The sequence below is a fragment of the Octopus bimaculoides genome, chromosome 4, assembly GCF_001194135.2.
Source record: "Octopus bimaculoides isolate UCB-OBI-ISO-001 chromosome 4, ASM119413v2, whole genome shotgun sequence".
Taxonomy (NCBI): Eukaryota; Metazoa; Mollusca; class Cephalopoda; order Octopoda; family Octopodidae; genus Octopus; species Octopus bimaculoides.
In genome coordinates, this window is record NC_068984.1 from 119,729,083 (window position 1) to 119,748,324 (window position 19,242).

The following is a 19,242-nucleotide window of genomic DNA, read 5'->3' on the forward strand; positions in this document are numbered from 1 at the left end:
GAATATAACATAGGTCGTGTATTAGCGTGTGTATGTATAAAGAAAGAAAAGGATAAAGAGACCAATGGCAAAGTTAGAATTATATTTTATGGATAAAGTCTTACAGCTGTTTCAGGGAAAATCCAATGTATCCCTTCATCGGAGACGGTAATAGTAGAAGAATGGATTATTACATCTATAATTGCTACTACAATTATCTCCGGAAAATACCCACAAGGATTCTTTACATGGATGTTTACTGTTGGAATGGAGCTACACTCCAAGTACTGTTTCTTCTTTGTTCTTTTTTCTGCGCATCGTTCTCACTTCTTACTACAAATCTCCTCTTATAGATGTAATAATCCATATTCATTTAAGAAAAATATAAAAAGCTATCTTAATGACATACAATTATATATGAAACTTTGTAAAGTTTACTTGGCTTCTTAAATTAACGCCGAAACTTGTAAGTATATTACTGTTAAAGATATTCTGTTTGTTGTCATTGTTTTATACGGAAAAAGTCGATATTTTTTGCGGTATATGATCACGAAATGAAAGTGAAAAATTACTGTAAGCAGATTCATGAACTCCGTATTTTGAAACAAAATTATAATCGCCGTCGTTGAAAACAGAAATCCGAAGAAATTTTTGGTAAAATAGTGGTGTGTGGTATTACTTTCAGTATGTGATCATAAAACGAAAGAATACCAAAATGTCATATTCGTATACGGTGGTTACAGATAAGACAACTTAGATGAAATAAAATATCATTTATGAGCTATAACAGAAAAGTTATGCCGATTGAATATGTACTACAAATTTAGCTTCTATTTGGCTTCATCGATGGCTTTCTGAAGAACAATTTTGTTTCTATGCGGAAGACTTACAAGTTTCGGTGTTAATTTAAGAAGCAAAGTAAACTTTACAAAGTTTCATATATAATTGTATGTTATTAAGATAGCTTTTTACTTTTTCATTTTATATGAACTCATCCTGACTAAATATGTTTTTAGTACGTAAGTTGTTACATAACATAATTCTAGTGGTTAGAATTATAAATTTCCTTTTCAAAGTAAATCTTTAACGCTAAATACAAAAAGAAACAACTTTAGCATAATGTCGAAAGTGAAATAAATTTAGTTATTAGTCTGTTCTGTGTATTTTCGTTGTTATCTACTCGTTAACAATAGCCATCTGTCGCTCTTAAGATGCACGAACAAAGCAACTGATTATCGTCTTTCTATCTTGATAATCAATAAACTACAACCTTTTAATCAATGAGTTGGCAATCCGGTTGGCGGCAACAGCTTGTCCAAATATGACTGAATGTGGTGTGTGCATGCCAATTCGTCTCTCATCTAAAAGATACGTGTAAAAGATTACTATTTTCAGACTTGACTTCTTTCTTGTTTCTCGAAGCTTTTACACCTCTATAATGTTGTCTTTCAAATTTTTACCACTTTTGTTTTATTCCTGTTGTTTCATTATATTGGCCAACACAACTGTGATTGAAGTTAACTCGTATAATTTCAACCAGGTAAACTATTTTATTTTTTGCTTTTTCTGTCGGTGTCTTAATTACGCAACGACTTGCTTAATCACAAATGATTTTTAAGACGAGTTTCTTTAATTTAAGTCAGTCTTTTCAAACGACATGTTTTTTGACTCCAATTAGTAAGTCCTAAATTAGTTTAGTTTTATTTTTAGCAACTTTCAGAAAAAGAACATTCTAACATTATTTGCTATGCTATTTTCTTCCCTTTTTCGTTTTCTCTTTCTTTCAGTTTTTCTTCTTTCGTCACCCTGGATTTAATTTTTGTCAAGCCATGAAAAACGTGTTGCTACTTAGTTGCGCATGCAAAAAAAGTTAATTGGATTCTAAAAGATGCTATTTAACGAATGGAAATTACCAAAATCTTTAATATCTTGATATTTTCCTTTCGAATTGAAAGTTTCTGTAAAACCAGTTTGATTTTCTTAATAGACAAATGATTTTGCTCAAAACATTAGTCTCTTTTTTTCTTTCGTGGCACGGTCAGTGAGGAGTGGGGGAAAGCCTCCATACCGTTACGCGACTTACTAGAAATAAAAGCCAACCTTCCATCGAACCACACTCTGTGAACTGAAAGCGTACACCGAATAATGTGATTGTGAATTAGAAGAATGGAGACGTGGCAGAATTTCGAAATAGTTATCACTATCTCATGAGGAAGTGGGTAAAAAACCCAACCCAATTCCTTGTCCCTTTCCTTCCCCATGAAGTAGGGTAACGATAGCTGTTCCGAAATTCCACCAAAGGCATGATCGTCACAGTTGGTCAGTTTTGATAAGTATACCTGCACGCGGGCATAATGATATAGACCAAATGATTTATTGCGAAAAGTCCGAGCGATTGCTTATGCAAGACGTTTTGTTATGAAATAAAAATGACTGCTCCATGTAATTTATTACTAATATATGAAAGCAAAAATTTTTAATTTTCAGTTAATAATGTGAGGATCGCCAATAATATCATACAATCCCAAAATAATATGAATGCGTTATTTTCATGGCATCTGTTTCAGAACCATTCTTGGAGATAAGTTGGAAATAGAGCCACTTTAGTTTTAATGCATGGGTACATCGAACAGTTGCCCAGGGTCCTCACCGGTCTAGGGTCCAATTCTGATTTATATATGCTGTGGTTTACTGTCAGTAAAAAAAATACTTCAGGGCTTCGTGCATTGATTTTTTTCTCTGGGGAGGAGGAGTTTATGCTGCTAAGACAGCTCTGAATAGAACATCTAATGTTCTTCCACTCATGGTGTGATGTTTATCTCTCACTTTGCTCTACGTGGCTTCTATTTATTTGTGTGGATTGGTGCATCATTGGAATTCACAAAGTGCAGGCTTGAATTCTGAATAAATACCACTTACAACTCTTTTATTTATGGAGTTGCTGAATAGCATGAAATATTCCATTTTCACTTTGTGATCGATATACTGAAAGTTTTCCTTTATCATTTATATGCAGGGTCCAGGTATCCTGTTCATTATGGTCCGAAATAAACAATTTTTCAAGACAAGAAATAAGCTGTTCGATTCATTTTGGTTTTTGCTCAAGCAAATATGTTCAACATTGTTCAACACACACATGATTGATTTCTTTCAGTTTCTGTTTACCTGATCCACCCACAAAGCTTTGATCTACTTGAGGCTATGGTAGAAGACACTTGCCCAAGGTGCCATGCAGCGAGACTGAACCTGGAACCATGTGGTTGGGAAACAAGCTTCTTTCCACACAGCCATGCCTGCACCTTTTGTTTTGGAATATTTCTATTTCAGACTGTGATGTATGGGATCTCATACATCACAGGCTGAAATAGATTTGTTTGACTAAAACCCTTCAAGGCGGTGCCCCAGCATGACCACAGTCAAATGACTGAAGTAAAAGAAAAGAATAAAAGAAAGGCATATCACTGAGTAAATCTGTTATCTGGTAGAATTTAGAAATATTTCATGTCAAATCATGTGACTGATCATACCATCTTGCAACCCTCTGGGCTCATCCTCCCCCTCCTGCTCCCATCCTTTATGTTTTTCTCTTCTGGGAGTAACCTCACCTGCTCTCTTAGTTGCATTAAAAAATTTTGTTCAAGTTGCTCAGAATATATTTGTCACTCCCATATTTTATAAGCCTGTGCAATTGCTTATTTTGAGCAGTACACAGCACTAACTCTGTGTGTGAGTGAGTGTGTGTGTGTGTGTGTGTGTGTATTTACTGTATGGGTAATTTTCAGTAATTACACAGAATTCAATTCGCAGAAGAGTTAGATGTAATCTTTATGCAATACAGTGTAGGTTAAACGAATACATATTGTTGAAGCATTGTTTTACACTGTGAATTCAAGGAGACACAAACACGTACACACACCCATACATACACATATAAATGTATACATATCATCATCATCATTGTTTAAACTTTGCTTTTCATGCTGGCATGGGTTGGACGGTTTGACTGGGGACTGGCAAGCCAGGAGGTTGCACCGGGCTCCAATCTGATCTGGCAAGGTTTCTACAGCTGGTTGCCCGTCCTAATGCTAACCACTCTGAGAGTGTAGTGGGTGCTTTTTACATGCTACCAAGGTGGCACTGGCATCGGCCATGCTTGAATGGTGCTCTTTACATGCCACTGGCACGGGAGCCAGTCAGGCAGCACTGGCATCGACCACTGGCACGGGAGCCAGTCAGGTGGCACTGACATCGGCCATGCTCGAATTGTGCTTTTACTGTGTCACTGGCACAGGTGCCAGTCAGGTGGCACTGGCATCAGCCATGACTATGATTTCACTTGACTCAACATGTCGTCTCAAGCACAGCATATTGCCTGATGAGTGAAGGGTACTTTTAAATGGGCCACATATACATACACATACATACGTTGGGCTTCTTTCAATTTCCGTCAACTAAATCCCGTCACAAGGCTTTGGTTGACTTGAAGCTATAGCAGAAGACACTCAAACAAGGTGCTACACAATAAAACTGAACCCAAAACCACATGCTTAGGAAGTGAACTTCTTAACCACAGCAATACCTGCACCTTAAATACATACAGACATACACACACACACACAGACACACACACAAGTGCACACACACACACACACACATATGTAATTTATTATTTTTACTTGGTTCAGATGTTAATTGTGATTCAATCTTCTCTCATACTTGTCTTTCAGACTGTTTCAAAGATGTATTTTTCCATACTGTTTGTTGCAACAAAAGGTAAGTTGAGAAAAACCTCATTAATTCATTTTCTTAATTAACCAATTATACACAAAATTTGTTGAAATATTTATTGGAGCTTGATGCAGGCTGCAGCTCACTGGATCCTGTTAGGCCATCCATCTCACATCAGCATGGAAAATGGACATTAAATGATGATGCTGATGATGATGATGAGGATGATGATGTTGCCAATAAAAGATGGCTGAATGATTATGTTAAGTTGTTATTCAGCCCTGTTTTACTCTTGATTAAACAGACATATGATCAAAGACGTCCCAGCAATGGTCACATCAACTTTTCCAGACACCTGACTTTCCTATATTAATTTAAGAATTGAACGGCAACGCTGAACTCCAAACTATCAACTCAACAATATTTATTCATGGTGGAAAATATACATCTTTAATCTTGTTTGTTGAGACGTCTTCTGTGTGTGAGAACATAGTTGTTGGGACGTTGGTATATTGATGTGAGCTGTCTAGCGTGAGTTCGAAAGATGGAGAGACAGCTAGACACGTCCTTGCTCAATCGCTGGCCAGCAAGAAAAGAGAGCGATCAAAGCGGGAAAGCTTGGTTGTTGAATTCCACGCATGCGTGAGACTACGCATGTGCACGGCGTTACTACAACTACATTATCCTGTGTCCATCTTTAAAATTGTAGGGTATGGTATGAGAAAGTTTTGGCTGCTATTTCTAGTAGAAAAAGCAGCTACATACGGGTTTCTTTGGTGGTTTATGATTATCGAGGTATTGCGGTTATTGATGTAGTGGGGTTTTGAAGTCTTGGTGTTTTGATGTAGCAAGGGTCAATTTTCAAAAGAGAACATTTCACAAATTCAACAGTCAATCAGTCAATCGATATTTTATATTCATTGTTGTATAGTCTTAGGTCAAACTTGATTATGAAAGTCTTATTATCAAAGATATTCCAGCTGTGACCATAGTGTATCTAGGGCTACATTATCTAATGTGTCTTTTGCTTCTTAAAACAGTGTGGTGTGTGATTTGAAGGAGATATTGGTTCTTATTTCTAACAGGGCAGACAAGCAGTTACATTGATTTTTTCCCCTCAACTTGACTAATTGTAACATGTTAGCTCATTACCCTGTATAAATTCATTGTTATAAGGGCGACAAAGTTTTGACTGATCTCACGGCAATGAATCAAATCTGGGGTGTCTAATACAACTCCAAAACAGCATGACTGTGTTTTCATGGCATCTGTATCAGAAAAATTCTTGTAGACAAGTTGGAAACAGAGTACCTGAGGTTCCACACATGACGCTGTGATATTTATTATCTGCTCTATGTGGCTTCTGTAGTGATTCTTTGTGATGTATTCTTGCTTCACTGAGATCCACAAAGTGCCTTGAATACTGTATAAAGATGTCTTTCCAGGGCTCAGGTATCCTATTCTTTATTGTCTGAAATAAAAAGAAATTATCAAGACAAGAAATAAATAGTATGATTCATTCACTTGTATGCCACTTAACCATGTGACAGTTCTTATTTCAGTGCTTATTACCTATTGGAATTGATCCCTTGAATTATAACCTAGGCCCCTTAAAAACTCAAGTCATAATACTTTCTGAGAGAGTTTCATCATCATCATCATCTTTTAATGTCCACTTTTCCATGGCTTGTGTGTATCAGAGAAAATTTGTTGAGGCAGATTTTCTATAGCTGGATACCCTTCTTATCACCAATCCTCACCTGTTTTCAAGCCAGGTAATATTTCCCTTGGTTCTTTGAATATAAACACTACAATAGCTGATTATGATTTCATAGAAGGTTGCAAATGGATGACACTGCTTGTATGACTGGTGATGTTTGTTGACAGCTATCATATGATGTCAAGAGAAAGAGAGACAACACACAGATTCTCCCCCCACAATCCATACACACATACACATACACACATGTATATAACACACATACAATCCATGCACACATGCACGTACACATATAAAACATGCTTCTTTCAGTTTTCATCCACCAAATCCATTCCCATAGCTTTGGTCACCCCAAGGCTATAGTAGAAAATTCTTGTTCATGGTGCTGTGGAATGGGATGGAATCCGAAACCACATGATTGGAAAGCAAACTTAACCACATAGCTATGTCTGCACATTTTTAAAAGAAACCTTTTTTAAATTCCATAATTGTAAAGGTGAAGAGGCCAGATGAGTAAGATATTGAACTTCCAGCTCAGAAGTTGTGATTTCAAATCTGATGCGCATGTACCTCTGGAGAGGACACATCAGTTTCCTTAGCTGTTTAGCACGGATACCTTATCTTATGGACAAAGAACAATAAATTTGGCATAACTGTGTGGTAAAAAACTTGCTTCCCAACCACATGGTTTCGGTTTCAGTCCCACTGTGTAGCACTTTGGGAAAGCTACTATAGCCTTGGGCCAACCAAAAGCTTGTGAGTGGATTTGGTAGGTGAAAAAAGCCTATCGTGTATATATATATCAATGTGTATGTGTTTGTCCCTCCATCACCACTTGACAACTAGTGTTGGATGTGTTTATGTTCCTGTAACTTAGTAGTTCAGCAAAAGAGACCGATAGAATAAGTACTAGGCTTAAGATATAAGCCCTTGGGTTGATTTGTTTGACTTAAAAAAAAAACATAAAGCCCTTCAAGGCAGGATTTGGTTGACAGAAACTGAAAGAAGCTTGTTAAATCTATGTCTGTCCATTAGTATATGAGTATGTATTTGTGTCTCCTTGTTCTGATATTAAGTGATGGTTGTAAGTAAGTGTCACCATCATACTGCCACTGTTATTCATATCTAGTCTTCCATATAAACATATTCAGCCAAGGGGAAACATTACCTTATTTGAAAACAAGTGAGATTTGGTGACAGGAAGGGTGTCTGACCATAGAAAATCTGCCTCGATGAATTCCATCTGCACCATGCAAGCATGTAAAAATAGAATGACAATATGGTGTTTCTTTTAAAAAGGCACAGGCATGCTTGTGTGGTTAAGATATTTGCTTCTCAACCATGTGGTTTCAGGTTCAATCCTATTGGGCAGCACTTTGGGCAAGTGTTTTCTACTTATGGGGCTGAACTAATGATGGGCTTCTTTCAGTTTCCCTCAACTAAATTCCAAAATGCAACACCAATTTTGTTACTTAGATTAATTCCATTCTTCTTATAACTGTTGGTCATTTGATTTTTTGTTTCTTTTTTTTATCTGTAGACTGCGTGCAGTGCGACATTGAATATCCTAAATTTCTGGCAGCATCCCAATCTTTCCACTCTGATCCACAGATCTATTTTGGCTATGTTACTGATTCTGAACTTATCAAAAGTTTCGGGGTCACTGAGTATCCATCAATTGTCTACTATGAACCAGGCAATGAATCACCAACTATGTAAGTCTTTGTTGTTCCTTTTTTTTAAAAAATTTCATGCTTGTTTTTTGTTCCAGATATTTCCTCTTTTCCGCTTATATAAATCACTTACATCATCCATCAACCATCAACATCATCACCATTGGCACTATCATAGTCACCACTGCCACTGTCATCATCACCACCACCACCACCACCATGACAACAACCATCACACCACCACCATCACCATCACTGTCATCACATCATCATCATCTTCACTACCACTCTACCACAAACACCATCTCTACCACCACCAACATGGTGTTTGTTGTGTTTGCTTGTATGAGTTGGACAAATTGGCAGTTCAGCATATCACCATTCCTCTCTTGACCCTGTGTCATTTTGCTTGTGTGACCCAATATCCTGAGACCCAGCATTATCATTTCTTCCTATGTCTTCCATAATTGTTTTATCTTCTAAAAGTGGATGACACTTTTCAATCTGCAAATATTGTGTCCATCAGCTTTGCATGTATCTTACAAGAAAGTTGCCTCACCTACACACAACAGCCAATGTCTTTAACCCTTTAGCATTCAGATTATTCTGACAACTGCAATGCTTATTCATTCACATTGTTTTCATTTAATCATGCATTATCTCAAAGCTTCAAGATTATGATGATGTCATCATTATCAGCTAATGTCCATTTTCCACGCTGGCAAGGGTTGGACGGTTTGATTGGAGCTGGTAAGGTCAGAGGTTGTACCATGCTCCATTGTCTGTTCAGGCATGGTTTCTATAGCTGGATGCTCTTCCTAATGCTAGCCACACTACAGAGTACTGGGTGCTTTTTATGTGGCACTAGCATCAGTTCTTCTAATATGGCACCAGCACGAATGCTCTTTATGTGGCACCAGCACCAGTGCTTTTTATGTGGCACAATTCTGCTGTGGAGGTTAGGTCTTCTTGATGTGATTTGATATTTTTAGAATAACATTGCAAGGTTGGTGTGGGAGGCCAGATGTGGCCAGTCTGGACATAAAACAGATACAATATTTGTACTGGATATGGTCAGTTTAAATGCTAAATAGTTAATGCTTAGTGACTCTCTTAAATCACCAATGCTTTGCCTTTGAACATTCATCAAATCTTAATCAATCCATTTTCATCCAGCCTCTTGCAGATCTTCGGAATTTAATGCTCATATCTCATAGCCAGGCAGCATCCTGTTTCTTGGATGCGCTTCATACAATCTTCACTTTGCATGTGTGTGTATGTTTGTGGAGAGAGAGAGAGAGAGAGAGAGATTTTGTTGTCAACAGTTTTAATGCCTGTTTTTTTTTTTATTGTTGTTGTTCTGATTCAGTAGAAATCTAATTGATACCTGATGCCATTTCAGAGATTTTTCTGGAAGCAGGGAACTGACATGATCGATTGCTGAAATTAAACTTTACTATTATAGCTATCAAGCAGAAATCTGATCTCTGGAGTGTGCTGTATTTACTGGCTTGGAATATTCTTCTGATTAGTTTTGCTTTTCTTGATTGATTGATTAGTGAATGGAAGTGGGAGAAGAGTGAAAAATAAAGTTGCTAGCGAGTTAAAAGTATTCTCTGCCTAAAAAAGTTTGTTCTTTTAATAGAATTTTATATTGGAATTTAGTGTCATGACTACCACTGCCTCTTCCCACACATCACTAGCAATGAGCCAATGAAGGAACTTGACCTAGTAGAAACAGCAGTCAAATCACCCTCAAATTGCACCCTTTCATCTTAAAAAAAAAAGAAAAGGGGTGAGTATATTGGATAATGAAACCAAAAATAAATCTTCTCTCATGCATAACTTGCAATGAGTCAATGAAAGAGCTTCTATGAAGTGCCTTGGTATGGTAAGCAACCAAATCCTGCTGCCATGCACATGGCCTTCCAGCAGCAACCCTCTACAACCAGGGTTTGACCATAGTCTCCAGCAGCTTCACATAGCCATTTGAACTGAGCCTAAGGCTAAGGTCCTGTTCAAAGATGTGGGGATGAATTCTGGTATGCAGTCAATCAGTCAGAATGTCTGCTCTTTCCCTTTCTGCTGGTCATGGCTTTGTTGTCTCCATTGCAACTGTTCATATCATGTTTTATAGCCCTTAGAGTGTTCACAGAGCATTGAGCAGTAGCCATGATATCAGCATTTTGACACCCAGTACCAATCATTATGATATAGGTAACTCTTTCCCAACATTCCAGTGGTTTCCAGCCCTTCATGTCAGCTACGTTTTTCCCAACTACAACTTTAGGCTCGCCACTGCTGTTGACTGTTCACCAATACATCAAGTTGTTCTTGAAGAAAGGAGAAATAAAAGATCAACAAATTTAGCCCCCCAAAACCTTGCACATCCATGTTGAGTTGTCCATCAGAGTATATCATTGAGTTCTTATTCAGCTCTCTCCCCAGCAATGTCCTACAAAACGTGTTTTTCTCCCTAGTGATGTTAGTGATTGTAAGAAGACTGACTTACAGTTGTTGTTTGGTCAGAATGGCCGGTAATGCAGGTATAAGCACTATCAAACCATATCTCCCTGTGTTTACTGAGTACCCCAACAGTAGATTCATACAACTGCACTGATTCCACTGGAATGAAAGATCAGCAGGTAGTGATGATTTCCAGATAACAACCAAATTAACTTAAGCCACATCACCATCATCATTTAACGTCTGTTTTCCATGATGGCATGGGTTGGATAGCTTGACAGGAACTGATAAAGCTAGTGGCCTCACCATGTTCCACAGACTTTTTTGGCTTGGTTTCTACAGCTGGATACCCTTCCTAACACCAACCACTCCATAGAGTGTACTGGTTGCTTTTTAAGTGGCACCAGTACTAGTACTTTTTACATGGCACCAACACCTACATCAGTGCTTTTTATGCAACACCTTGGTTTCAGAATATCAATTCTCTTATAGAAAAGAAAGAGCACATTACTATTGATCAATGTATTCCTAGATATGCAAAATGGTCATGACTAAGATAAAAGATATATAGGTGCAGGCTTGGCTGTGTGGTTAAGAAGCTCATTTTAGAACCATGTAGTTAAGGGTTTGGTCCTCCTGCATGGATGTTGTTGGTGAACCAATACTTTTGAATTGAAAATGGTAGACAGAAACTGAAGAAGCCTGTTGATCAATGCATGTATGTTTATATGTGTATATGTGTATGCATGTGTTTGTGTGAGTGAGTTAGTATTTCTCCTTGCCATTACATGTTTGCAGACTGTGAATGAATAAAACAACAGCTCTGCAATCAATACAGGCATGTTTGGGCTTCTTGACATGTTGCACACTCTTTGTAAACAGAAAAGGCTCATAATGACATCCGGGATGTTCAGGGTTTGATCGGAAACAGGTAAGGGTTGACAACAGGAAGAGCATCCAGGTATAGAAAATCTGCCTCAATGAGTTCTAACTAATGCAAGCATGGAAAAGCTGACGTTAAAATGATGATAATATTAATGATGAGGATGTTCTGCTGAGGTTGACTTTGCTTTTCGTCATTTTGGGATTGATAAAATAAGTACCAGTTGAACACTGGGGTCAATGTAATTGACTTACTCCCTCCGTCAAAATTGCTGGCCTTGTGCCAAAATTTGAATCCAATATTAATGATGTGGAGGATGATGATGATGATATTACGAGTGGGTTTGGTTCAAATTATTATTCTTCACAGGCATATAAAGCTTAGCCTGTATCTAAAATTGAATCAGTAAGTTTAATAGTGTATTTACTTCATACTACAAAAAAAAAATTAGATTTTAATCAAGATAAATATTCCATTATTACCAACTCTCAGTTGCTGTTTCATCACAGTTAAGTCATCAGTTATCTGTTAGCCAGAAGCCATCTCATACAACATTCTCTGTATTTTACACAATTTCAAAAATTTCTGTTAGTCTTATTAAAGTTATCTCTCGTATTTGGTGTTTTTAGATTGTAAACACTCTGAGAAGGAAGTTTTGTTTTCTAATTGTATAGATAATCTCAGTTAATCAATATTCTCCACTCACTATAGTTCATATGTGAGACCCCACTATATTGGTGTTAAGAAGAACACTCCCCTAAGGTATCTTCTCTCTGCCAAAAGAGAATGATTTGATTTATATAATAACATTTTTGTTGTTTCATATTAGTGTTCATCATCATCATTATCATCATCATTTAACGTCTATTTTCCATGCTGGCATGGGTTGGATGGTTTGACAGGAACTGGCTAGGCCAGGGGCCACACCTGTTTCCATAGTCTCTTTTGGCTTGGTTTCTACGGCTGGATGCCTTTCCTAATGCCAACCACTCTACAGAGTGTGCTGGGTGCTTTTTATGTGACACCATCACCAGTACTTTTTATGTGGCATCATTACCAGTACTTTTTATGTAGCACCAGCACTTTTTACATGGCACTGTGGTTTTTAGATCTCAGTTCTGTTGTGGGTAGGTCTTTTTCAGTACAGCTATGCACGACTTATCTCTGTCTTCTGTCATCTTTGTAAATCTCAGCATTTTGAGATCGGGCTTCAATACTTCGTCACATGTCTTGCTGAGTCTCCCTTTTCCACAACTTCCCTCCACTTTAACTGATCAACTCTTCTTTATCCAACTGTTCTCATCCATCTGCATCACATAATCAAACTAATGCAGTCTCCTCTCTTGCACATTACATATAATTCCTCTTATGCACAACCTCTCTCTCAATACACCAGTGCTCTGGTGCACATGCTCACTGACATCACACATCCAGTTGAGCATACTAGTTTTGTTCCTCTCGAGCCTTCACATGTCCTCTGCATTCAGAGCTCACACCTCACTACCGTCTATCATTGAAGTTTGTACACATGCATCATTCAATCTTTCCTTTATTTGGATTGTGCATCATACAATCTTTCCTTCACTTTGTTGCCAACAAAAGTTGCCATTTGTGGGAGCAGTTTGGCTGAATGGTTAACAAGTTCGCTTTGCAACCACAAGGGCTTTGGTTCAATTCCACTGCAAATGTCATTATAGTCCCAGGTTGACCCATAACTTGTGAATGAAACTGGAGAGACAGAAACTGTATAGAAGTTCTTGAGTGGATTATACCTGTAATTCAAAAGGTATAGATATGACACACATGTATCATGCTGATTCTGTTTCCAAATTGTTAACTTTTTATCATTCAAATTACTCTATCAAATATAACACTTATTTGTTTAGATTGTTTTAATTTAATCATGTAAAAAGCACTGGTGCTGGTGCCATGTAGAAAGCACCTGGTGCACTGTAAACTGGTTGGCATTAGGAAGGGCATCTAGCCATAGAAACCAAGTCAAAGGAGACTGGAATTCTAGTGCAGCTCCTGGCCTTACCAGTTTCTTTCAAGCTGTCCAACCCATGTCAGCATGGAAAACAGAAGTTAAATGTTGATAATGATGATGATGGTGATGCATTGTCTCATAACTTCAAGATTTCAATGACATTGACATTGTAGAATAGGTGTGAGAGGCTGGATCTGGCTAGTTGTGTGCATATGGTTGGTTTGAATGCTAAAAGTTAAGGGTGTGTATGTAGAATGGTCAAACACTTATATGTTAATTCAAGAGCAGGTAATTCAGTTAAGCAAACAACTGAATCTTCATCATTGGAAAATTGAGACTTGACACCTCCATACTAACCATCTTTATATAACAAGTCTGTGATTGCAAACTGTGGTTGCAATTTTGAATTTATTAATACCACCAGCAAAGTATAAATATTAATCTTGTAAATATTGTGGAACTATTTTTATTGATTTTTTTTTTCTGACATAATAACTACCTTTCACATTAAGTATATTTATGGTGTAATTTCCTCTTTCCATTTCTTTGAATTCAATATCATTGCCATCATCAACATCATTTAATGTCTGCTTTCCATGCTGGCATGGGTTGGAGTGTTTGACAGGAGCTGGCAAGTCAGAGGACTGTACCAAGCTCTACTGTCTGTTTTGGCATGGTTTTTATGGCTGTATGCCCTTCCTAATGTCAACCACTTTACAGCATGGACTGGATGCTTTTTATGTGGCATGAGCAGCAGTGAGGTCATCAAATAATTTATAAGTCAAGACTATTTTATTTTACCATCACAGTTGAAATTTATGTTAATTTTCTTTTGTTGAACTTTCACTTGTAAAATTTGGAAGGAAGTACTATGTTTGTTATATTGTAGATGGTTGAGTGGACAGGATACCAAACAGTCATTTAAGAAGACTGAAATTCATATCCTATAACCAACCCCGACTAACTTAGTTCTCAAATGACTATGTTTTGTCTAGATCAGTGCTTTTCAACCATTTTTTTTAACCTACAGACCCCCTTTTTTTACTTGGATTGACACCCCCTAGTCATCCAATGTTTTAAAAAAATTTCATTGTTGCTGGCAGCTGTAGTGATGGTGGCTTTATCTAGTATCTGAGAATTTGCTGAATGCTTCCTTTATGGTGATGGCATTGATGACTATGTAGAGCAGTTCTTGGTTTCTAGGACTACATTATACAGGTCAAGTCAGATATGGAGGCATGCACCATTGCAGCATGTAACTGAATCCATCATTTGTTGGTATCTGTTCAAGTTGTTCTGGGAAAACCTCTGAGCAGTAATGTCCCAGACAGTTTCCATGAAATACTTCCTCATCCACTGTGACCATGAGGCATGTGGCCGACTAACATGAGTGGTCACCACAGCTGGTTTCTCAGAGAAGAGAACTCAGAATGTAGTGTGCAACTTGGAACAGCATCACAAAACATTCCAAGCTGACACTTCCGAATCATACAGGTAATAGGACACATTTTAGTTTCTGTTCATAGTTGTTGGCTGGATTTGAAATCTGACCAATGGTAACCAATAATCCTGCAAAATACTTCTTCACCCACTGTGACCATGAGGTCGGGTCAACATGAGCCATCACCACTGCTGGTTTCTCAGAAAAAAGATTATGGTATGCAGGGTACAACTTAGAAAATCGAGCAACATGACCAAGTGGGCTAAGCTGATGCTCCTGAATCATAAAAAGTAACAGGACACAGTTTCTGCATATAGTTGTAGATTGGATTCAGAATCTGACCAAAGGGAGCCCATAATCTTGCAAAACATACTGGTACTGAAGGAGTTCAGGTAGTCCCTAACGGCTCCAGACATTGTCCAAGTCTTGCAATTGTAGAGCAAGTCAGGGAGGCCCAGAGGCCTGAAGATCTAAACCTTTGTCTCTTGTGTCTGGCAATATCTGCAGTATACAGTACATTATCAAGTTTTTTAAGACACTAGAGTGTGATTCGAGGGAGATTTAGTTGCTATTTATAGCAGGTCAAGTGTCCATGTAGAAGAGGATGCCTTGCTTGGTATTATTACTATTAGTTAGATAAGTAGAAAACTACTTTTTGAAGTTATTTTCAGATTTTTCCTTGTGAGATATGGGAAATTTTTGTTAATTACAGTATTTTATAGACTGTTGAAAATAACTAAATGGAATATGGATGAGATGGACAGTTTTTATCTTTGCTGGATACTGCTTGATATTGGAAGTTTCATATAAGTATATTCTTTTATGTATTACTAGAGTTGTTTTTTATTCTATAAAATATGGCTGCCTATTTTTATTATGTATGTAGTTATGAAAACTTGCTGCTTTGTTGAAGTGATAATGTGTCAGTGAGGAGCCAAAGAATTAATGGTGTTTTTGTGTATGTTTTGCAAAATTCTTGGTGTGAAATTATGTGTTGAATCAAGATGTTGTTGTATCTTGGTAGGATTATTTTGTTTGTAAGAAACACATCCATTAGTACCTAACATCACACTCTTTTACATTTTTTAAAAAGCAAAAAAACAAAAAAAACAAAAATTGAAAATAATAGTGTACAAAACAATATAATCCTAGATACCACTATTTCTGAATAAGAGACAGGGCTGTCATGGTTGGAATGCCTTGATAACAGAGCTTGATTCAAGGCTAAACATCTGAACAGGAGCTGAATAACAACAAATAGAACAATAGACTACCAATATGACAATTCATTTGTTAAAGGTAGTTTGGAAGCTGTTACTTCTTTTCATTGGATGCTAAATGGTAAATGAAATTAGAAGGTTGCACAAAATGACTTCCGGTATCTGTTTTGGTTCTTTGCATTCTGGCAGCAACACCTGTGGTGACACTGGTGCCAAGCTGTATTGCTCAAAGTTGGCAGACTTTCCTTTGGATAAAAGACCTCCTTTGACCATGGGATTGCAAGAAGAAAGCTCCCCTCTGAGGCACAAGTCCAGGCAAATTTGTTTATGGAAGACCAGCGGTTGCCCATGCATACCAGCCTTCTTTCTCTCTCCATATCACCAATGTTATCCAAGGGAAAGGCAAAGGCTGATACAGCTTGGTACCTGTGATGTCGCAACTCATTTCTACAGCTGATTGAACTCGAGCTACATGAAATAAAGTGTCTTGCTCAAGAACACAACACACAACCTGGTCCAGGAATCAAATTCACTACCTCATGATTGTGAGCCCAATGTTCTAACTACTGATAACATCATTGGAAAAGGCAGATTTGCATGCATGAGTAACTGCAAGTCTACTTCAAAAAGCTTTTTCCCAGGTCTGCACATATATGTACAGATTCATGGTCTACCTTCATCAACACAGCCTTCTCCCCAACAATAGAGGAAAGGGTTGGCTGAAGATACTAGCTAGTTTCTCTAATTGTATAAACTTAATCCCCATTCACACCAACACGGCTGCCTCTCATTCTCTGACAAATAAATAACCCTTAGTTCTTCCAACTGAACATTCTGAGCTGAAATGATATTATCATCATAGTTTCGAAAAGTATTCTATTAAACCAAGGGTTCTCAACTATTTTTTATCTATGGACCCCTTTGATTATTATTTTATTCTGGTGGACCCCCATAGTCATTCAATGTTTAAAAACTAGTTTTATAGAAACTTCTTTCAAAATTCCTATTTGGTTTTTCATAGATTATCTGATGCAGATTGAATTAGATAAAATGTTAGAGAAAGAAACCTAGCTTCTGGCAATACATACCAATACATACATCTAAAGCAAAACTTTTTCAGGGGTCCTTAAAATACTATTGTGGATCCTCAATTTACTATTTTGTTGTGTGGACCCTGCAAAATAATCCTATATGGACCCTCAAGAGCCATATGGGCCCCGGTTGAGAACCACTGTATTATATTCTGTAATGCTAATTAATCTTAATCTTTGATTGATGTTTAATGAATCAGCAAAATAAAAGTGTTTACTATTATCATACTTATGTGCCTAAATTTTGATTGGTATAAAAGAAACTGAATAATGATGATAATAGACCTTTATAAATGATTGACTATAATGTTATCATTAACAGTTGCTTGTTTGTTGAACTGCTTTGCTAAATTCTGAGAAATCATTGTCAAACTGCCAGACAATATATTAGAAAACCCACTGTTGCATCCTTGGTAGTTATTACAGAACATTGGTTATATTTCTGTATTAAAGTGCAAGATAATTGCCATGCTGACCTACTCAGCAAAACATAGCCTTCTTTATTGGTGTGCCAGACATCTGAGAATGACAGCAATATTGGTTTGTTAGATTATAAAAGTATGACTAACACAGCTTGGTTAGATATGGAAGAATGTCTGCTAAATAATGATTGTTCCACCACTCTGTGAACTAACATAGATATTGTGTTGGCACTCCGTCGGTTACGACGACGAGAGTTCTAGTTGATCCGATCAACGGAACAGCCTGCTCGTGAAATTAACGTGCAAGTGGCTGAGCACTCTACAGACATGCGTACCCTTAACTTAGTTCTCGGGGAGATTCAGTGTGACACAGAGTGTGACGAGGCTGGCCCTTTGAGATACAGGTCCAAGAGAAACAGGAAGAAAGAGCGAGAGAAAGTTGTGGTGAAAGAGTACAGCAGGGTTCGCCACAATCCCCTGCCGGAGCCCTGTGGATCTTTAGGTGTTTTTGCTCAATAAAACCCTCACAATGCCTGGTGTGGGAATCGAAGCCGCAATCCTATGACCGCAAGTCCGCTGCCCTAACTACTGGGCCATTGTGCCTCCACACTAACATAGAATGAAGGAGTCTTTATGTTGTTACATGAGTTGCTAGAATTAGTTGTCAGAACTCCTTCAAACTATACTCTCATCATCATCATCATCATTTAACATCCATTTTCCACACTGGCTTAAGTTGGGCAGCTTGACAGGAGCTGGCAAGGCCAGTGGCCACACCAGGTTCCATAATCTGTTTTGGCTTGGTTTCTACAGCTGGATGCCATACCCAATGCCTACTACTTTACAGAATGTGCTGGGTGCTTTTGACTTGGCACCTTTACCAGTGTTTTTTTTATATGATACGAGCACCAGTGTTTCTTTTACTTCTTGCCAGCACCAGTACTCTTTTCTTACCAGCACCAGTACTCTTTTCTTACCAGCACCAGTACTCTTTACCATCACCAGTGCTTTTTATGTGACACCAGCACCAATACTTGTCATCTTAAAAATGAATTCATTCAATAATGAAGTCAACATTATTCTGTCTGACCTCCACCCTAACAGAAAAACCCCCCAAAAAACCAAACTTGATCAAAATAAGATTATCATTACTGATACGCTTTTGATCACATGTTTTTTGATGATGGTTGATCTGCAGCTAAACAAAAGCTACAACAGTAGTCAATAGCAGACTGCAAGAGCCAATGAGGCAGCCAAATCTCCATTAAATTGCATTCTACTCACTTTGCTGTCTTAATAAAAGGAGGTCACATTGGAAGATTTGGTTCTGTCACCACCACCACCACCATCGTTTTTACCGTTCATTTCTCCATGCTTACAAGGGTCAGGTGGAATTTGTTGAGACAGATTTTTCTATGACTGGATGCCCCTCATGTTGCCAACCCTTGTTTCCAACCAAGGTAATATTTTTCCATGACCAGATGCGTTTTTACGGCAGAACAGAAATGAAGGACACCACTTTCATGATGAGGTCACTCATTTACACAACTATTGCATGATATCAAAGAAAGGAGACAGCGACATCCACACACACACACACACACACACACACACACACACACACATGCACAC

General features: G+C 37.8%; 1 protein-coding gene across 1 annotated transcript in view; it reads left to right on the forward strand.

The window, feature by feature from the left end:
• The first annotated feature begins 1,239 nt into the window (after window positions 1-1,239).
• The window catches only part of LOC106876925 (uncharacterized), a 243,266-nt gene continuing 225,263 nt past the window's right edge, over window positions 1,240-19,242 (forward strand). The window contains exons 1-3 of the mRNA XM_014925678.2: window positions 1,240-1,519; window positions 4,707-4,752; window positions 7,968-8,142. Of these exons, the coding sequence (XP_014781164.1) occupies window positions 1,418-1,519; window positions 4,707-4,752; window positions 7,968-8,142 (323 nt within the window). The 5' untranslated portion in view covers window positions 1,240-1,417. The remainder of the gene's footprint in view (window positions 1,520-4,706; window positions 4,753-7,967; window positions 8,143-19,242) is intronic.